General features: G+C 37.0%; 1 protein-coding gene across 1 annotated transcript in view; it reads left to right on the forward strand.

Moving 5' to 3' along the window:
- Positions 1–740: 740 nt before the first annotated feature.
- Positions 741–16948, forward strand: part of LOC131052188 (WAT1-related protein At1g21890-like) — a 90050-nt gene continuing 73842 nt past the window's right edge. Inside the window, exons 1-3 of the mRNA XM_059215313.1 lie at positions 741–946; positions 1047–1109; positions 1419–1535. Coding sequence (XP_059071296.1) covers positions 741–946; positions 1047–1109; positions 1419–1535 — 386 coding nt within the window. The remainder of the gene's footprint in view (positions 947–1046; positions 1110–1418; positions 1536–16948) is intronic.

The raw sequence follows: 16948 nt of genomic DNA on the forward strand, positions 1-16948 counted from the left end.
TAGAAAGCCTTACCCAAACAAGAATCTTGCCGACACTTTATGTCTCAAGATCAAAACCTTTCTTAAGAAATGCATATCAAATTTAAGTTTAAAAAATAAAGACGATATCATACTCCATACCTTAATACCATTAGAAAATACCTCTTCATATTAATCAATTTAATTATCAATATTATTTTTAATAATTAAAACAAAACATCCCTTTAAAACAATAAAGTTTTTTTTTTCTAAATTATTACTTTTTTATAATGAAGAACTAGGTATATGTCAACTCATGTAATCTTATATTCATATATGTATATGGATGGTGCGTTGGATAGACCATTATTTCATCCACTCCACTTAAAAATGAATTTCCATGTTCTTTACCTCAATTTTTTATCTGCACGCAAGATAACTTGTGTTTTATAGTAAAGAAAACAAGGTGCTTTCTTTTCACTAATGGCTCTAGACATGGACTTATCCAATAATCAAAGTGCATGATTATTTGAGTCTCTGTGTATAACTTTCCTTAATGACACAGAAATGCACTTAATGGAAATGTATACTAATCTGTAGTAAAATAGCCAGCGTATATGCATTGATAGATCATAAGGAGCTTTATTAAAATGTTTCTTACAGTCTTCTTCAACAAATCTTTCTGTAAGACCATAAATATAACTCAGAAATCTTTTCTGAGTATGGAATTCATTCTATATCAGTAATGGTTAGAAGTTTAGGTGGGTATTAACTATTATAGAATGGGATTTCAGAGGATGAGTTGTTCCTTGGCCCTTCAAAAATCAATGCCATACATAGCAATGATATTTGTACAATTTGGGCATCCTGGGACAAATGTTATCAGTAAAGTTGCTCTTAATGGTGGAATGAATCCCTTTGCTTTGGGGGTCTACAAACATGCTGTTGCTACTCTTGTAATGGCTCCCTTTGCACTTTTTTTTGAAAGGTAAGCTTTTAAACTTATCATACAGAGACTGTATTTCTTAATGGTCTGAGATTTCCACCATTAATGGTGATAGTTTGAATTCTCTTGAACTGCACTGCAGGAAGAAGCAACCCAAGGTGACACTTCCTTTTATATGCCAAATCTTAATAACAGGAATGTTGGGGTTAGTATAATCTTCTTTATAACAAGATTTTTCAATGGTATCAGATTTTCACATTTCTTGTAGTAGATTTCTGGATAAGATCGTGTACAAGTTTTTTTATATTATTAGATGTAAACTTTGAGATAAAATTGTGTGTATAATTTTCAATTTGATGTTCATTAAAGAATAATATATGTTCAAAACATCAAATTAAAAATTATATATCGTATATCTAAAAGTTTAGATTTACTAATCAGATTTTTCTTTCTTAAATTTGTATCATGATGATGTTGAATATGAAATCAGGATTCACTCATGAGTATTTTGCAGGCCTGTACTTGGACAAAATTTATACAATCTGGGCTTGAAATATACTTCTTCAACTTATGCCACAGCAATGCTAACCTTGATGCCTGTTATCACCTTTGTAATGGCTGCCATCTTAAGGTAACCATTAACTCCAAGCTATATTAGAAAGTATTTAGATTCTATTTACATTCCTTTTAACTTCATATTATATAAATTGGGCTCCTGTAAGATTTATCTTTTGATTAAAAGTTTATGTATTTAATCTACATTTAAGTATTTGGAACTTTGATGATTGCAATAATTATTTATAGATTAAATAGCTCATACGGGTAGGTGAGTTGGCTTGGGCGGTGGGTTTGCTCTCTATCGGTCTCGGGTTCGACTCCCTCTCGGATTTAAAAGGGAGGACTGGTTACGGGCTCCGGATTCTCTCCCTAGGGGACTAGTAAAAAAAAATTATTTATAGATTAAATGAGAAGATGTGTGTTTTTAGTTTTAATTTCATGATGAAATATGGAGTTGATAATGAATAAAATTAATTTGTCATTTTGGCAAACATATTGTCTTAGAATCATAATAGTACTTATATTTCTTTGTGGTTTAACTCTAAGTTGTTTAGAGTCAATTTAGAGCAATGTAGATCTTCCCTTTGATGCATGCAAATCAAACTTCTACAACTTGATTTATGACACTTTAATATCTAGATACATAAGGATGATGGTATTTATAAACATCTTTGAGAAAAATTACTAAGATCAATTTTCCTAGGTCAACCCCCTTGATGAACTAGCTTTATGACCTTGGGAAAATACTCAAAGATAACATAAAAAAGTGTGTATAGCCTATTTGCAGAATTTGATGCAATGGATTCTTTTTAAGCTCCAAATTGAAATGTTCCTAGATTGATATTAACCTTGATCATCGTTGTGATTTAATTGCACATACGATGTCTTTAAATACCAAAACATAACAACATGTCTCATAAACTTGTACCATGTCATCCTACAATGACTAACAAAAAGGTTAGGAATTAAAAAATCTGAATTTTGACTTCAATCCGAAGGCCCACATAATTGAGCTTGAAAGCCACAAGATTTATCCAATAGAAGGAAATACAAATCTTAGGTTCAAGAATACGTGTAGAATTTTAGGCTACTAAAAGGGTCAATATGTGAAAATAAATGCAAATGAGGTGGAGAGAAGATTGAACGTATGGGAATATGTTTAAGTAGGAGTAAGGAGGATGAAAAAGTACTTGGTGTAGGTCAATAATTGAGTACCCATTAGGGTTGTCAATTGTTGTAGTATACTATTCAATCTTTCAACCTTATCAAATCTCATAGACAAATTTATTATTGGAATGAAATGAAGTAAACAAAACAACACATTTTGGAAGACAAACTGCTGGAATAAACTTTATTTGAAAAAAAGCAATGCCTCCTTTCTTGATCAATAAGCTACAGGAAAAAACAAACCATTCATGCATTCAGTTTTGCAACATACTTCAATAGAAAATAAACCTCTGCAAATCTAATCTCAACACACCAAAACTAGCTACGTGCAATGCAAACATACTAACATTTGTTTGAATCCACCCTTCTTGGGTACCAAGGTCTCCTTGCCCATTTTCTACTTTTCTCTACAATTTTTCAAATTCTCAACATTCTCTTCTCTTGTCCAAACATCAGTGTCTCTTGTCCAAACATCAGTGTTGAATTTTTCTACCAAGACTAGGAATCCTTAATGCTTTTCCTAGGTGTGTGAAACCCGTTACTCCTCCATTACTCCTCCACTTGGTTGTGCTAGGCAAAAAAAATTAATTCATTTCCAAAAATAACCATTCTATATTGGTCAAACCCACTACCTACAATTTTGGGCACCTAAGATTCTTTTCCAACCAAATAAGACAATTATCCACAACTAAAATGGAGTTAGAATATGCATTTAATGAGCCTCAACTTGCCTAGGCATTGAGTTTTTCTTGTTCAGTAATGAAAAAAAAACAAATAACTTTGCAATATTGTAACTATGTCACCTTGAACCTTTAAACTTCCCAAATTTTAAAATCAAACATTAATGTGTTGGAGGAGTTTGAAGGGAACAATAAATCATGTCTACAAGACAAAAATCAAACACACAACAAAATAAAATAACTTTTTTGTTTGTGCAAGATTGCTTGTGCACTTGAATGCTCCTACATTAAACACCTTGGGTAAGAAGGAATGTTTCATGAGTGAGAACTCATGAACATTCATTTGATATTGGGACTCCAAGCTTGAGAAGTTTTGAAGCTTCAAACCATGTTGCTTCTTTCATCTTCTTTCCCTTCCATTTATTTGACCCTCTTCCCCTCTTTCTTTTGCTCATGAATTTCAATCAAATGTATGTATTTCCCCTCTCTATTGTTGGCATTATTGACATTGAGTTGTCATTGATGTCAACTGGTTTGGCATGATCACCGGTGAGTAAGAAGTGGTGACCGGTATAGGAGAAGTAAGACATGATGATTTCAATCCATATGTGTGTAAACAGATAGAAGGAAGGTTATCGATACACATGGAATGTGTCATCATTCGGTAAAGAGGGACCACTGGTAAGGCAAGGAAGCAAGCAAGAGAAGAACTGAAGGATGTAAACTGTTATACTCAAAGAAGGTTCATGTTGCTGGTAAATGGACTGGATAGTAGGACCAACATGTTTGATGGAAGGCCAAGTTGATCCACTGACAAAGAAGAGGTATGTAGGAATGAAGGTCCACTGGCAGAGTTAGGTTATAGTGGTAAGGAGAGTTGAATCGGTAGTCAATCTTGGTCAATGAAAAAGTCAAACCGACATGGAAAACCAAACAGAGATGGATGTTGACAAAGAAGACAACTGGAAGCTAGGTGGTGATCATGCATAGGTTGGTGAAGTGTGCATTGGCGTAACATTCAGCAAGCAGGTCGACTTTTATGAAGAAGCCACAAGTCATGGAGGATGCTAGAAGATTGTGACTTGAGGAAGATAAGTTGGCAAGCGATTGAACTTATCCTCCAAGAAGATCTGATCTTCGTACCCATTTGCAAAAGGAAACAGTCGATCCATTAATGACGTGTGATAGAGAAAAGCAGAAAAGCATGGTGTAGACCTCCATATTCAAAAAATGCACATTGGAATGGGAGGCATTGGTGGTGATGATTGATGACATGTAGATCATCTCTTTGGAAAAGCAGATCGGATCAAATCCAATACGGATTGAGTTGGTGAAGGAAAAACTAACACGACATTGTTTGAACGCTTCTTTGGCGGGAACCCTAGAAGATAAATATATGAGCTCGAGACTGAAATCAGTTGATGCTTGATGCGAAGAGTAAGAGAGAAGAGATCTTGAGCAAGGAGAAAGATCATCTTCCTTAGAGTTTATTCTAAGAAAGTTGTAGAGTGAGTTAGTAGGCGAACTGGTGAGAGGGTCTAACCGGTAGAGACAAAGTAACCAGTAAACTTTTGCAGGTCTAACAGTTAAGCTAATCGGTGAGGTGTGATTGATCAAGAAGGCATCCGAGAGTGACATAGTGTGATGTGAGGCTGAGGGAGAAAGAAGAGAGGCTAAGAGTAACCAGTGAGTGATCAGAGAGAGTAATCTGATAACCGGCAGTGTGAGAACCAGTGAAGAAGAGGAGGTTGTTAATCGACAAAAATCTATTGATCAGGTTTTTGTAGAACTCATTTGCAACCAGGTGCTATAACTGTATCAAAATTTTATTTCATTATACATCACCGAGTTGGAGCTTGGTGCAGGGGTTGGTGCTCCTTGGGTTGGTGCCCTAAATCATTGTAATTCATTGTTTCATTGTGAGGCTGGATTGGAGCAGTAGATTCTAGCAACATTTCTCACCAAGGTTTTTCCTATATTGGGTTTTCCTTGTACATCTGGTGTTGTGGGTTGCATTTGTTTGTTTTGGATTAAAGCAAAAATAGGTTTTGAAGGGGCCCTGAAACCCTTTACAAAATGATTCTATGAGGATTGGAATCAAAAAGCAGCATCCAAAATAAAATGGGTTGCAAGGATTAGCATATAAAGCGGCAGCCAACGAGACAACAAAAGCCTAGTTGGGCACAAAAAGACAACAGAAAGACCAAACCTAGACGCAGAAAGAACTAGCAACAAAAAACAACCCAATTACATTAGGCTTCCAAGGGTCTTAGCAACCTTAGCCTCTAGGGCGTTCATGGTATCAACAGCAGCCTACATAGCATTATGATCCAAGTTCTAAAAGGCCACCTTCTTCTTCATGTTCCCTCAAGTCCTTTTGCAGGGTCCTTCACCACTTTGAGCCGCCTCAACTTCCTCACCAATAACAACAATAGCCTTATCTAGTTGGTTCAGAATTTTCACTATGGTATTCATAACCATTGCACATTGTTTAACAGTTTTATGACTGCTAACCATAATGGTCTTGAGGGTGTCTTGGATTTTTTTGTAGCCATCCTCAACTCGAGTGATGCATTCCTCCAATTTTTTCTTAAGTTGGTCAACCCCTTCCTTTGTTTTCTTGATACAGTCCATGGTCGAATTCTTCTCATCCTCAGTCCAATTCCCTTTATTGTGCAGACCAAGAGAAGAACCACCAGGGAGGGAATCCATTTCACTACCCATGGCTCTTTGGTTAATTTGGATCTCTTTAAGTTCATGAAATAGCCACTTGAACAAACTAAAGGTGTCAATTGCATGATCACAAGCCAAACCCAGAACATTTTCATAATCCTCCCTCTTATCATTTAGCTCATCACTTTTAGGATTAAGGTCAACAATATCAACCACACCCAAGGTTGCATTTGTGTGTTTGCCTCTTTTGATATCCACATTTGTCTAACTGGTTTTATTGTTCAATGTTTAGGGTGATAACCGGTATACCAAGGTTGTTTAAAAAGAAAGGAATTTAGGAACCACCGATTCACCCCCCTCTTAGTGGTACATTGTTTTCAACAATTGGTATCAGAGTCAGGTTCCTTGTTGATTAAAGCTTGGTAGATTGTGGTCTTGGAACACAATGGCAAGAAATGAGTTTGCCTCCTCAAAAGCCCCCATGTTTGATGGATCTAACTATGCCTTCTAGAGTAGAAGAATGGAGACCTATATTTCTACCCTTGGTTTTGATGTGTGGATTTCTATCAAGAATGGGTATATTGTCCCTAGTGTTCTTCCCACTGATCTGGATGCTAAGAAGGATTATGAGAATAATGCAAAGGCTAAACATGCTATCTTGATCAGGTTGTCTGATAATAATTTTGTCAAGGTCATGCACTGTGCACCCGCCAAGGAGACTTGGGATAAAATATAGAGGTTATTTGAAGGAGATGCAAAAGTCAAAGAGGCCAAGCTACAAGCACTAAGGGGTCAACTTGAAGGTATCAAGATGAAGGATGAAGAAAATATTGTAGATTGCCTTCACAGAATAGATGAAACTGTGAACACCATCAGAGGACTTGGAGAAGAAATTGTAGATGAGACTCTTGTCAAGAAGGTACTTAGATCTCACACCTAAGTATGATACTAAGGTTTTTGCCATAGAGGAAGCCAAGAATATGAAGATCTTCACAATGGATGAGCTGTTTGGCTCACTAACAACCTATGAAATGAGAACAACCAGTGAAGCATCCTCAAGGAAAGAGGCGGCATTCAACTCCACCAAAATAGGGAAAGAAGACGTTGCTCATAAAGGATCCAGTCAAGACTCGGATGTAGAGGTAGAAAACTTTGTCAAAAATCTCAAGAGAGGATCTGACAAGTATAAAGGAAAATTACCACTCAAATGTTTCAACTATGGTAAAGTTGGACACTTTGATGCAAAATGTCCTTATAATAAAACCCATCATGGAGATGAGCAAAGAAGTTTTAGCAGATCTACTAGTAAAGACAAATAAAAATATGTCTACCAGCAAGGAAGAAGAGGCTACCGGAAACAGAACAACCTATATACTTTTGAGGATGATGCCTCAAATGAAGAAAGTGCATCAGAAGATGAATACCATGAGAATGAAAGAGAAGTTAATCTCTTTATGGCACTTGATGAACCGGTTGATGAGGAAGAAGAAGAAATTGAGGCCGAAGTGGATCTAGAAGGTGATCTCATAAGTTCTTTTGAGGAGGTGAGTAAAACAATAAGAGAACTCAAGAAGTTCAAGCTTGTTGCAGTAGATGAACAAGGTCTCTTGAAGCAATCCCTGGATGAGTCCAATCAAGTTATATCTAACTTGAAGCTCCAGTTGGAAGAGCCCAAGAGGATATGTGAAGTTACTTCCTCTGATCTGATGAAGAAGGAAAAGGAGCATCAAGATCTGGAAGCAAAAATAGTGAAGCTATGTAAGGAAGAAATGAAAGTGAGAAGCAAATATGAAGGTAGCACCGAAGCCTTAGACAAGATGTTGAGCAAACAAAATCCATCTAAAGATGCCAATGGCTTAGTATTTGAAGAAGGACAAAGTTCAAACAATAGAGACACGCCCGGTAAGGAGATACAGTTCACTTCTTCAAATGAAGGTGAAGAGAATAAGACATTCATAGTTGCAAGGATATAGGTAAGAAGACTTATGCAGAAGTTATTAGAAACCGCCACACAAATCGGTATACACAATCAATGAACCGGAGGCCACACTCAATGTACCAGCATGAAAATCCAAGGAGAAATGCAAGAGTTGATCATGAAGGATTCACCAAAGTCAGCAACATGAAAGGAAGACCCTCGGTAAGTCAATCATTTGCAGGACCCAGGCAACCTAACCGGTATGTTCCAAACTTTCATGGTTATTGTTACCGGTGTAAAAAATTTGGACATAGGATAGCTGATTGTATATTAACCAATAAGCCCACTATGAGTTATGAAAGTATAAATCCATTTAATGCACTCTTGGATATAAATCTTGTCTATTATCAGTGTAATGGATTTGTTCATAGGAGTTTTGAATGTACGAAGAACAAACCGATGTCCTACAATAGTTCCAAAGATTCATCTTTACATGAAAATGTGAAATGCTATAACTATCAAGAGTTTGGACATATAGCAAAGTTTTGTAAAAATGGGAAAACCAAGGAGAAGAGGACATGTCCTGATCAAGAACTGGTAGTTAAACCGGAGCACAAAATATCAGCTGACAAGAAGAAGGAAACCAAACCGGTACGGGTTGAGAAAGAAAAGGACAAGGCGGAATCAAGTCTGATAGTGCAGACTAACTTACATGCTGAAAGGAAAAATCTATGGGTTGTAGATAGTGGTTGTTCCAACCACATGACTGGTGATAAAAAGAAATTTATCAAGCTTCAAGATTGGAATGGTGGTTCAGTGAGTATCAGAGACAACTCATCCACCAAAATAAAGGGAAAAGGTACTCTAAACATTGATGGAAAACTGAAGGCACATGATGTGTATTATGTGGAAGGCCTAAAGCACAACTTGTTGAGTGTGAGTCAGATGTGTGACAAAGGTTACAAATTCAATTTTGATTCTACCAACTACTAGATAAAGAAAGAGAGTATCGGTTAGACTATAGCCGAAGGAAAGAGGATAGATGGTAATGTATACAATCTAAAAGAATGTTTTGAATTCCAATGTATTGTGGGACAAGTGGATGAAAGATGGTTGTGGCACAGAAGATTAGGAAACATAAATTTTGATAACTTAGTTGCAGTAAGCAAAAAGGGGTTTGTAAGAAATATTCCACCCATCATCAAACCGGTAAGCACATTTTGTGATGAATGTGTAAAAGGGAAGCCAACCAAGGTGAACTTCAGAATAAGAGAACACAACACCTCAAGACCACTTTAAATTGTACATACAGATTTGTGTGGTCCAACTAGGACAAGAGTTCTTGCCAGTGAAAGATATTTTATGCTCTTCATTGATGACTATTCAAGAATGACATGGGTCACTTTCCTACAAGATAAATGACAAGAATTTGACAAATTTAAGATCTTTAGGAAGATGGTTGAGAAGGAAAGTGGGTGCAAGCTGAAATGTCTAAGATCAGACCAAGGTGGAGAGTTCACATCAAATGAGTTTGAAGATTACTATGGAAGACATGGAATTAGAAGGCAATATTCAGCCCTTAAGACACCACAAAAAAATGGTGTGGTAGAAAGGAAGAACATGACATTCAAGGAAATAGCCAGAACCATGTTAAATGAAGCCAGTTTTCCAGACATATATTGGAAGGAAGTAGTTCATACTGGTGCATCTACGTTGAACCGGGTTCAACTAAGAATAAATAGAAGAATGGCACCTTATGAGTTGTGGTATGACCAGAAACCATCAGTCAAATACTTCAAGGTATTTGCAAGCAAGTGTTTTATCAAGAGAGATATGGATGGTCTAGGTAGTTTTGATTCCAGGAGTGATGAAGGAATTTTCCTTGGTTACTCATCTAACAACAAGGCCTATAAATGCTACAACAAGAGACTAAGAAGAGTTATTGAAAGTGTGCATGTAAGAGTTGATGAGGACATGCACAAAGGAAGAAAATCACAGGTAAACCGGTATGATGACTCTGATGATGAAGGTGAGGAAGCTCAGTCAGACAATGAATCAGAAGAACCATCCAAAAAGGATCCTAACCGGTATGTACAGATGAAGCTCCTGAAAGAGAAGATTCTAGAAAGTAAGAGTGATGGTGTGCACACTAGGAGAAGACTTCCCCAGAGTGATGGTGTGCACACTAGGAGAATACACTGATGTTGATTGGGCAGGTTGCATTGATGACCAAAAGAGCACAGGTGGTGGTGCATTCTTCCTAGGTGATCGGTTGGTCTCATGGCATAGAAAGAAGCGGGATTCAATCCCCCTATCAACTGCTAAAGAAAAATACATTGTTGTTGCTACATGCTACTCTTAGGTGCTTTGGATGAAGCAAACCCTCAAGGACATACAGGTGGGCATCACTAATCCTATTTCCATTCGGTGTGATAATTCAAGTGCCATCAACCTATCAAAGAATCTGGTGATGGATTCCAAGACAAAGCATAGAGCCATCAAGTATCATTTTCTCAAAGAGAATGTTGAAGGACAGGAAGTAAAGATGGACTATGTTCCTACAGGAGAACAAGTGGCAGACATTTTCACTAAACCATTGCCCGTAAGTACTTTTGAGTACTTAAGATACAAGTTGTGATTTGTGTCACCTGCCTTATGCACTTAAGTTAAGAAGGAGTTATATGGTTCAGGGGTAGTTCATAGCAGTATCTATAACTCTTGAACCACATGATGATCATAGGGAAAGTTCAAGGTTGTATGTCTCAGTACCAGTTGTAATCACTAAGAGAAGATTTCACTAAGGGGGAGATAGGCATTATCAAAGGGGGATTATAAAGTACCTTGACCCTTTGTCATTGTGTCAAAGGGGGAGAAATCTTATACTATGAAGTCTTGCAGTAAGTTAACGTCAATACCAAAGGGGGAGATTGTTGGTATTATTGGCATTAAGTTGCCATTGATGTCAACTAGTTTGGCATGATCACCGGTTAGTAAGAAGTGGTGACCGGAATAGGAGAAGTAAGACATGATGATGTCAATCCATATGTGTGTAAGAAGATAAAAGGAAGGTTACCGGTACACATGGAATGTGTCATCAACTAGTAAAGAAGGACTACTAGTAAGGCAAGAAAGCAAGCAAGAGAAGAATTGAAGGATGTAAACCGGTATACTCAGAGAAGGTTAATGTTGCCGGTAAATGGACTGAATAGTACGACCAACATGTTTGATGGAAGGCCAAGTTGATCCACCAACAAAGAAGAGGGATGTAGGAATGAAAGCCCACCGGCAGAGTTAGGTTATATCGGTAAGGAGAGTTGAACCGGTAGTCAATCTTGGTCAACAAAGAAATTCAAACCGACATGGAAAACCAAGAAGAGATGGATGTTGAAAAAGAAGACAGCAGGAAGCCAGGTGGTGATCATGCACAGGTCGGTGAAGTGTGCATTGACGTAACAGTCAGCAAGCGGGTTGAATTTTATGAGGAACCTGCAAGTCATAGAGAATGCCAGAAGATTACAGCTCGAGGAAGACAAGCAGACAAGCGATTGAACTTATCCTGCAAGAAGATCTGATCTTCGTACCCATTTGCTTAAGGAAATAGTTGAGCCATTAATGGCGTGTGACAGAGAAAAGCAAAAAAGCATGGTGCAGACCTCCAAATTTAGAAAACACACATTGGAATGTGAGGCATTGGTGGTGTTGATCGATGGCATGCAGATCATCTCTCTCGAAAAGAAGATCGGATTAAATCCAATATGGATCGAGTTGGTGAAGGAAAAACCTAACACAATATTGTTTGAATGCTTCTTTGGCGGGAACCCTAGAAGATAAATATGTGCGCTCAAGACTGAAATCAGTTGATGCTTGATGCGAAGAGTGAGAGAGAAGAGAGCTTAAGCAAGGAGAAATATCATCTTCCTTAGAGTTTATTCTAAGAAATTTGTAGAGTGAGTTAGTAGGCAAATCAGTGAGAGGGTCTAACTGGTAGAGACAGAGTAACTGGTAATTTTTTGCAGGTCTAACAGTTAAGCTAACCGGTGAGGTCTGATTGATCAAGAAGGCATCTGAGAGTGACATAGTGTGGTTTGAGGCTGAGGGAGAAAGAAGAGAGGCTAAGAGTAACTAGTGAGTGATCAGAGAGAGTAATCTGATAACCAGCAGTGTGAGAACCAATGAAGAAGAGAAGGTTGTTGACCAACATAAATCTATTGATCAGGTGTTGCAGAACTCATTTGCAACCAGGTGCTATAACTGTATCAAAATTTTATTTCATTATACATCACCAAGTTGGAGCTTGGTTCAGGGGTTGGTGCTCCTTGGGTTGGTGCCCTAAATTAGTAGGGGTTGGTCCTCCTTGGGTTGGTGCCCAAAATCATTATAATCCATTGTTTCATTGTGAGGCTAGATTGGAGCAGTAGACTCTAGCAGTATTTCTCTCTGAGGTTTTTCCCATATTGGGTTTTCCTCATACATCTAGTGTTGTGGATTGCATTTGTGTGTTTTCCTCTTTTGATATCCACATTTGTCTAGCCAGTTTGATTGTTTAGTGCTTAGGGTGATAACCGGTATACCAGCGTTATTTAAAAAGAAAGGAATTTAGGAACCACTGATTCACCCCCCTCTCAGTGGTACATTGCGTTCAAAATCTATTTCTTCACTCCAAATAGGATGTTGTTCTTCAACTTGTGACCTCTTACCCCTACACTTCACCATTTGTCTTCCTTCACTTCTCTTTACTTTTTCTTCCACACTAAAATCATATTCAATTATAATATTAAAATTCAATAAAGAAATCATAACCTTTGAAATCTCCTCTTCTATTGTAACATCCTTTTCATTTCCTCATATCCATCCAAATTATTTTCACCAAGGAAGTTCAAAATTCAAAATTCAACTCTTCTTTCTCTCCTGCAACTTCATGTTTAACATCCTCCACACTTTGAAAAACACATGCTTTAGCTATAACCTCTCTTCTTTCTTCTTCCTTTTCCTCTTGTATGAGGATATTTCCTTCTTCTCCAACCTCTAAAACTTAATTTTTCTTTGTTTTTAATATCTTCAACAAGAAAAATTGTTGACCTCACTTCTTTTGTGTCATGAGTCTATTCAAAACATATTTTTTTATTATTATTTTCATTTACAAAATGTTTACTTGAAATCATGCATACTCGTGCATTATTTTCTACCTCCTCTTACTTGTCCTTAAATGGATTCAAAGTAAACTTCTTATATTTTACTATGTTGTTGATATTTTCTTCACCATTATACATAGTTTTTTTATCAAAATGTAATGGTAAGCCTAATTCTTGATGAGTGTTTTGTGACACTCTCCAACATCTAGAATAAAATGCTAAGTATTATATCCTCTCTTGAATAATGAAACCTCATGCTTTCCTCCTAAACTAACTTTAACTTCCACCAAACAAAGATCAAAAGGATATGGGTTAGAGAATCTAATCTAAGTCCTATGAACAATGATGATAACACACAATATTTTAGATAGAAAAATTCCTTAAATCAAGCTTTTCTTCACCATGATAACAATAACTACACAAAACTGATATGATCTTTGAAGGTATTAAAAAAATTTCACATTGTAAACATGCATCTAAAATCCCAATGCTCGCACAATCCAAATGAACATACACAATTGAACTATTGCCACAATAAGGTTCACACTAACCATACACTACAATTTGCAATCAAAAAAGTAAAAATGGTGTGAATGAAGGAATTCATCAAATATCTTCACATTCCTCCATTAAAATCAATGAACTTCAACTAAATATTGAGAAGTATAAACCATATAAAATGTTGAAACTTTATACAAATATTCATCATATATAAACAATAAAAATTAAGTATTTATTCTAGCATAGTATTGGCAATAATTTCTAATCTCCCTTCTACTACTAATACTAATGAAAAGGCCAAGCCTTTTATAGAATTACAATTACAAACCAAAGGCCTAGATTTATTCTAAATCAATTGGAAATATTAAACAATAAAACCCTAAGGTGGGGTTAGACTAACACCTTAGACATTTAATGGCAACCAATGAGAAAATTGGAAGTCTTGGAATACATATTCTTTTTGGAGAAAGGACCAATAAGAGAAAAAATTGTCATATCTTATTTGATTCCTTCTACATGTCCATCTCTTCTTCTTTCTTGAATTAGGTTCGATGAATTTGGATACAATAATTCTTAACTTGTCATTAGTGGGGTAGGTAGGATTTCTATCCTTGATGCCTCCTCAACTTTTTGTTTCAACTTGGCTTCTATATCATCCTAAAGAAGTCTCTACATCTCTAACAATATCTCTTGATACACGACATCTTAACTTTCATTACCTCTTTTGAAACTTCAAAATGCTTTGTTTATGCTTTATTACACTTCCATATTTATCTTTGCCATCATCCTTCTTGGGTATCCTTGACCTTGACCTCCTTGAATTAATTGCATCCTTCATATTGTGATGTCTTCCTTTTTCTCTTTCATTTATCCAATGGTGAGGTAGTTCCATCAAAGGAGCTTCCAAAATATTCCAATGATGAAGCTTATTTTATCCTTTTAAAATTACACGTGGACTTAAAATTCAAAAAAATTATAAACTATAAACTTTATGAAATCATAAATATTTGACACCAATAAGCTTTGCCCTAAATAGTTATTTAAAACATTTTTAAAATGTTTTAAAGTGTTGCACAAAATCTATATAGAAATTAGGAAACTTTTAATTTCTCTTATAACACAAGGGCTTCACCGGCTAGGCAATATTATATCACACGTGTTCATATTGGGGTTTCGATATCCCAAAAATCGAAAACAATATATTGCAAATATATTAAGGAAGTAGGGGTTTTATAAAGTTAACATCAAAATACGAATTTATTATAAGGTATTTTTTATTTGACAAATGTCAGAAGTAGGGGCAAAATTCCTAGGGGATATTTTGTTGACATGCATCTTGATTGGTCGAGACTAGGTAAAAATTTGTTTGACTTCTCAATGTGGCCATATCCCATACCGTTATTGTCTTGTGTGGAGACTACGAGCCCACCACCTTTGTCTTCATTTGATCCTGTATGCTCATGGTCTTTTCTCCTTCTTATTATTACCTTCGCGAAGGCGTGGGGTGCATATAGCCTTCCCTTTGTCTACCCCACATCCCCGCAAGTTCATTCCTATTTCTATGTTTTCCCCTACGGAGGCCTAGGGTACATACACTCAGCCTTTTCTTTACCCTATCTTTGGGCCCACATGTTCATGGTGCCTCCTATCAAATAGCATCCTCACTGGCAACCCATATAGCATCCACATTGTTGTCCTCTGTGTTGAGTTTGTCCCACGTGGCATTCATGTTCTTGCCTGGCATCTAGTTGTTGACCTATGTGGGGACCACGAGGCCCACCACCTCTTTAATCTCACATCGTGCCTACATACATGTTGTCTTCCAAATCATAATTTTAGTGGGTTCGTGGGACCACCTCTTTGTCTACTGCCATAACCCTGCATACTTGTGGGTTGCATCATTAAAAACTGTAGAGGCCCACCTTCCTAGGTCTAGCAAAGCCTAAAGAGTAGAAAAAATAAATCAAAGAGTAATTGATCTTCATTAGTTGGCCACTGATCCAAAGAACTGATAATAGATCTTGGCTCCATCTAAGGATTTCTTGGGCAATTAGTTAGAAACATGATGCATGAGCACCGGTGTAGTTCTTACTGGTTGAGTAGTTAGCAGTGGAATTGCTTAGAGATCGTGGCATTTCTTCATGTTTGAAATTTTAGCGTTGTGGATTTGGATTTATTCCCTTGAGTTTGTGGTCCTTGTCGTGTTTGAGTTTCATGGAATTTGGATTTGTTTCCGGTGAGATATGGATTCTGGTATTGGCTCGGTTGATATGTTCTTATCGGTTAGTCTTGCAGTGTGTTGGGCGAAGTTGGATCGGGTTGCAGTTGATTCTCATGACTTGTGGATCGTTGATTTATGTTTCTTGTATCTTTTCTGATGTTCCCAAAGAACTGCATGTTGTTTTATGCATTTTGGAGATGTTCTTAGTGATTTGAGCTGACTTGTTATCGTTTACACGTTTCATGAACCGATTGGTCTTTGGGCTGACTTGATCAAGTTATTATTATTTGTGGATGGTATAAAGAGGAGATTGTGAATCATTTGAGAAGACAAAAGATAGACGATGGAAGTTCAAGATCAAGCAAGATGTAGTTTCTGGAGAGATTTTGGTCTGGGAGACTAAAGTTGGGATGGTTGAAGTCTGGATCAGTGCAGAATAGTGCAGAGTCTTACCGGAGACCTATTCGTCGAGCAAAAGATCTGTGGATCTTAGATTTATATATTGATTCTGGCAAGATTCTGGTCTAGGGAAACTCAAGTCAGGATGGTTGAGGTCTGGATCAGTGCAAAACAGTGGAAGCTTTTACCAGATGATGATTTGTTGAGAGGATGATCTACAGATCATAGATCTAAGTTGTAAGAGTTGTTTTGTAATCCTGGGCTGCGGTCCAGCATGTGGCATATGTAATTCTTCAAGTTGTTATAAGATTTGTTTATATTGTTTACCAGTTATGTATTTTGTGTTGTTACCGATTGTTCTTTCTACTTTATCTGGAATTGTGTTACTAGTTATTGGTATAGCTTGCATGGTGTTTGTGTTAGGCTGCAAGGATGGGTTGTCCATCATTGGATCTCCCTACCTTGACTGCATCAAGTGGTATATGAGCCGGTTTGTGAACCTGTTGTTTGAGGAAGACTCAGTTATGCATCGGTTGGTTGGAAAGGAAGTTGAGGCGAGTTGTTGACTTGTTCCTATCGCCGAACCAGATCAAGTGATGGGACTCACTTTTCAATTAACCTCTAGAGTCTGATGCAGGAGCACTGGTGTAGTTCTTACCGATTGAGCAGTTAGCAGTTGAATTGCTTGGAGATTGTGGCATTTCTTCATGTTTGAGAGTTTAGTGTTATGTATTTGGATTTATTCCCTTGATTTCATGGTCTTTGTCATGTTTGAGTTTCATAGCATTTGGATTT

The sequence above is a fragment of the Cryptomeria japonica genome, chromosome 2, assembly GCF_030272615.1.
Source record: "Cryptomeria japonica chromosome 2, Sugi_1.0, whole genome shotgun sequence".
NCBI classification, from domain to species: domain Eukaryota; kingdom Viridiplantae; phylum Streptophyta; class Pinopsida; order Cupressales; family Cupressaceae; genus Cryptomeria; species Cryptomeria japonica.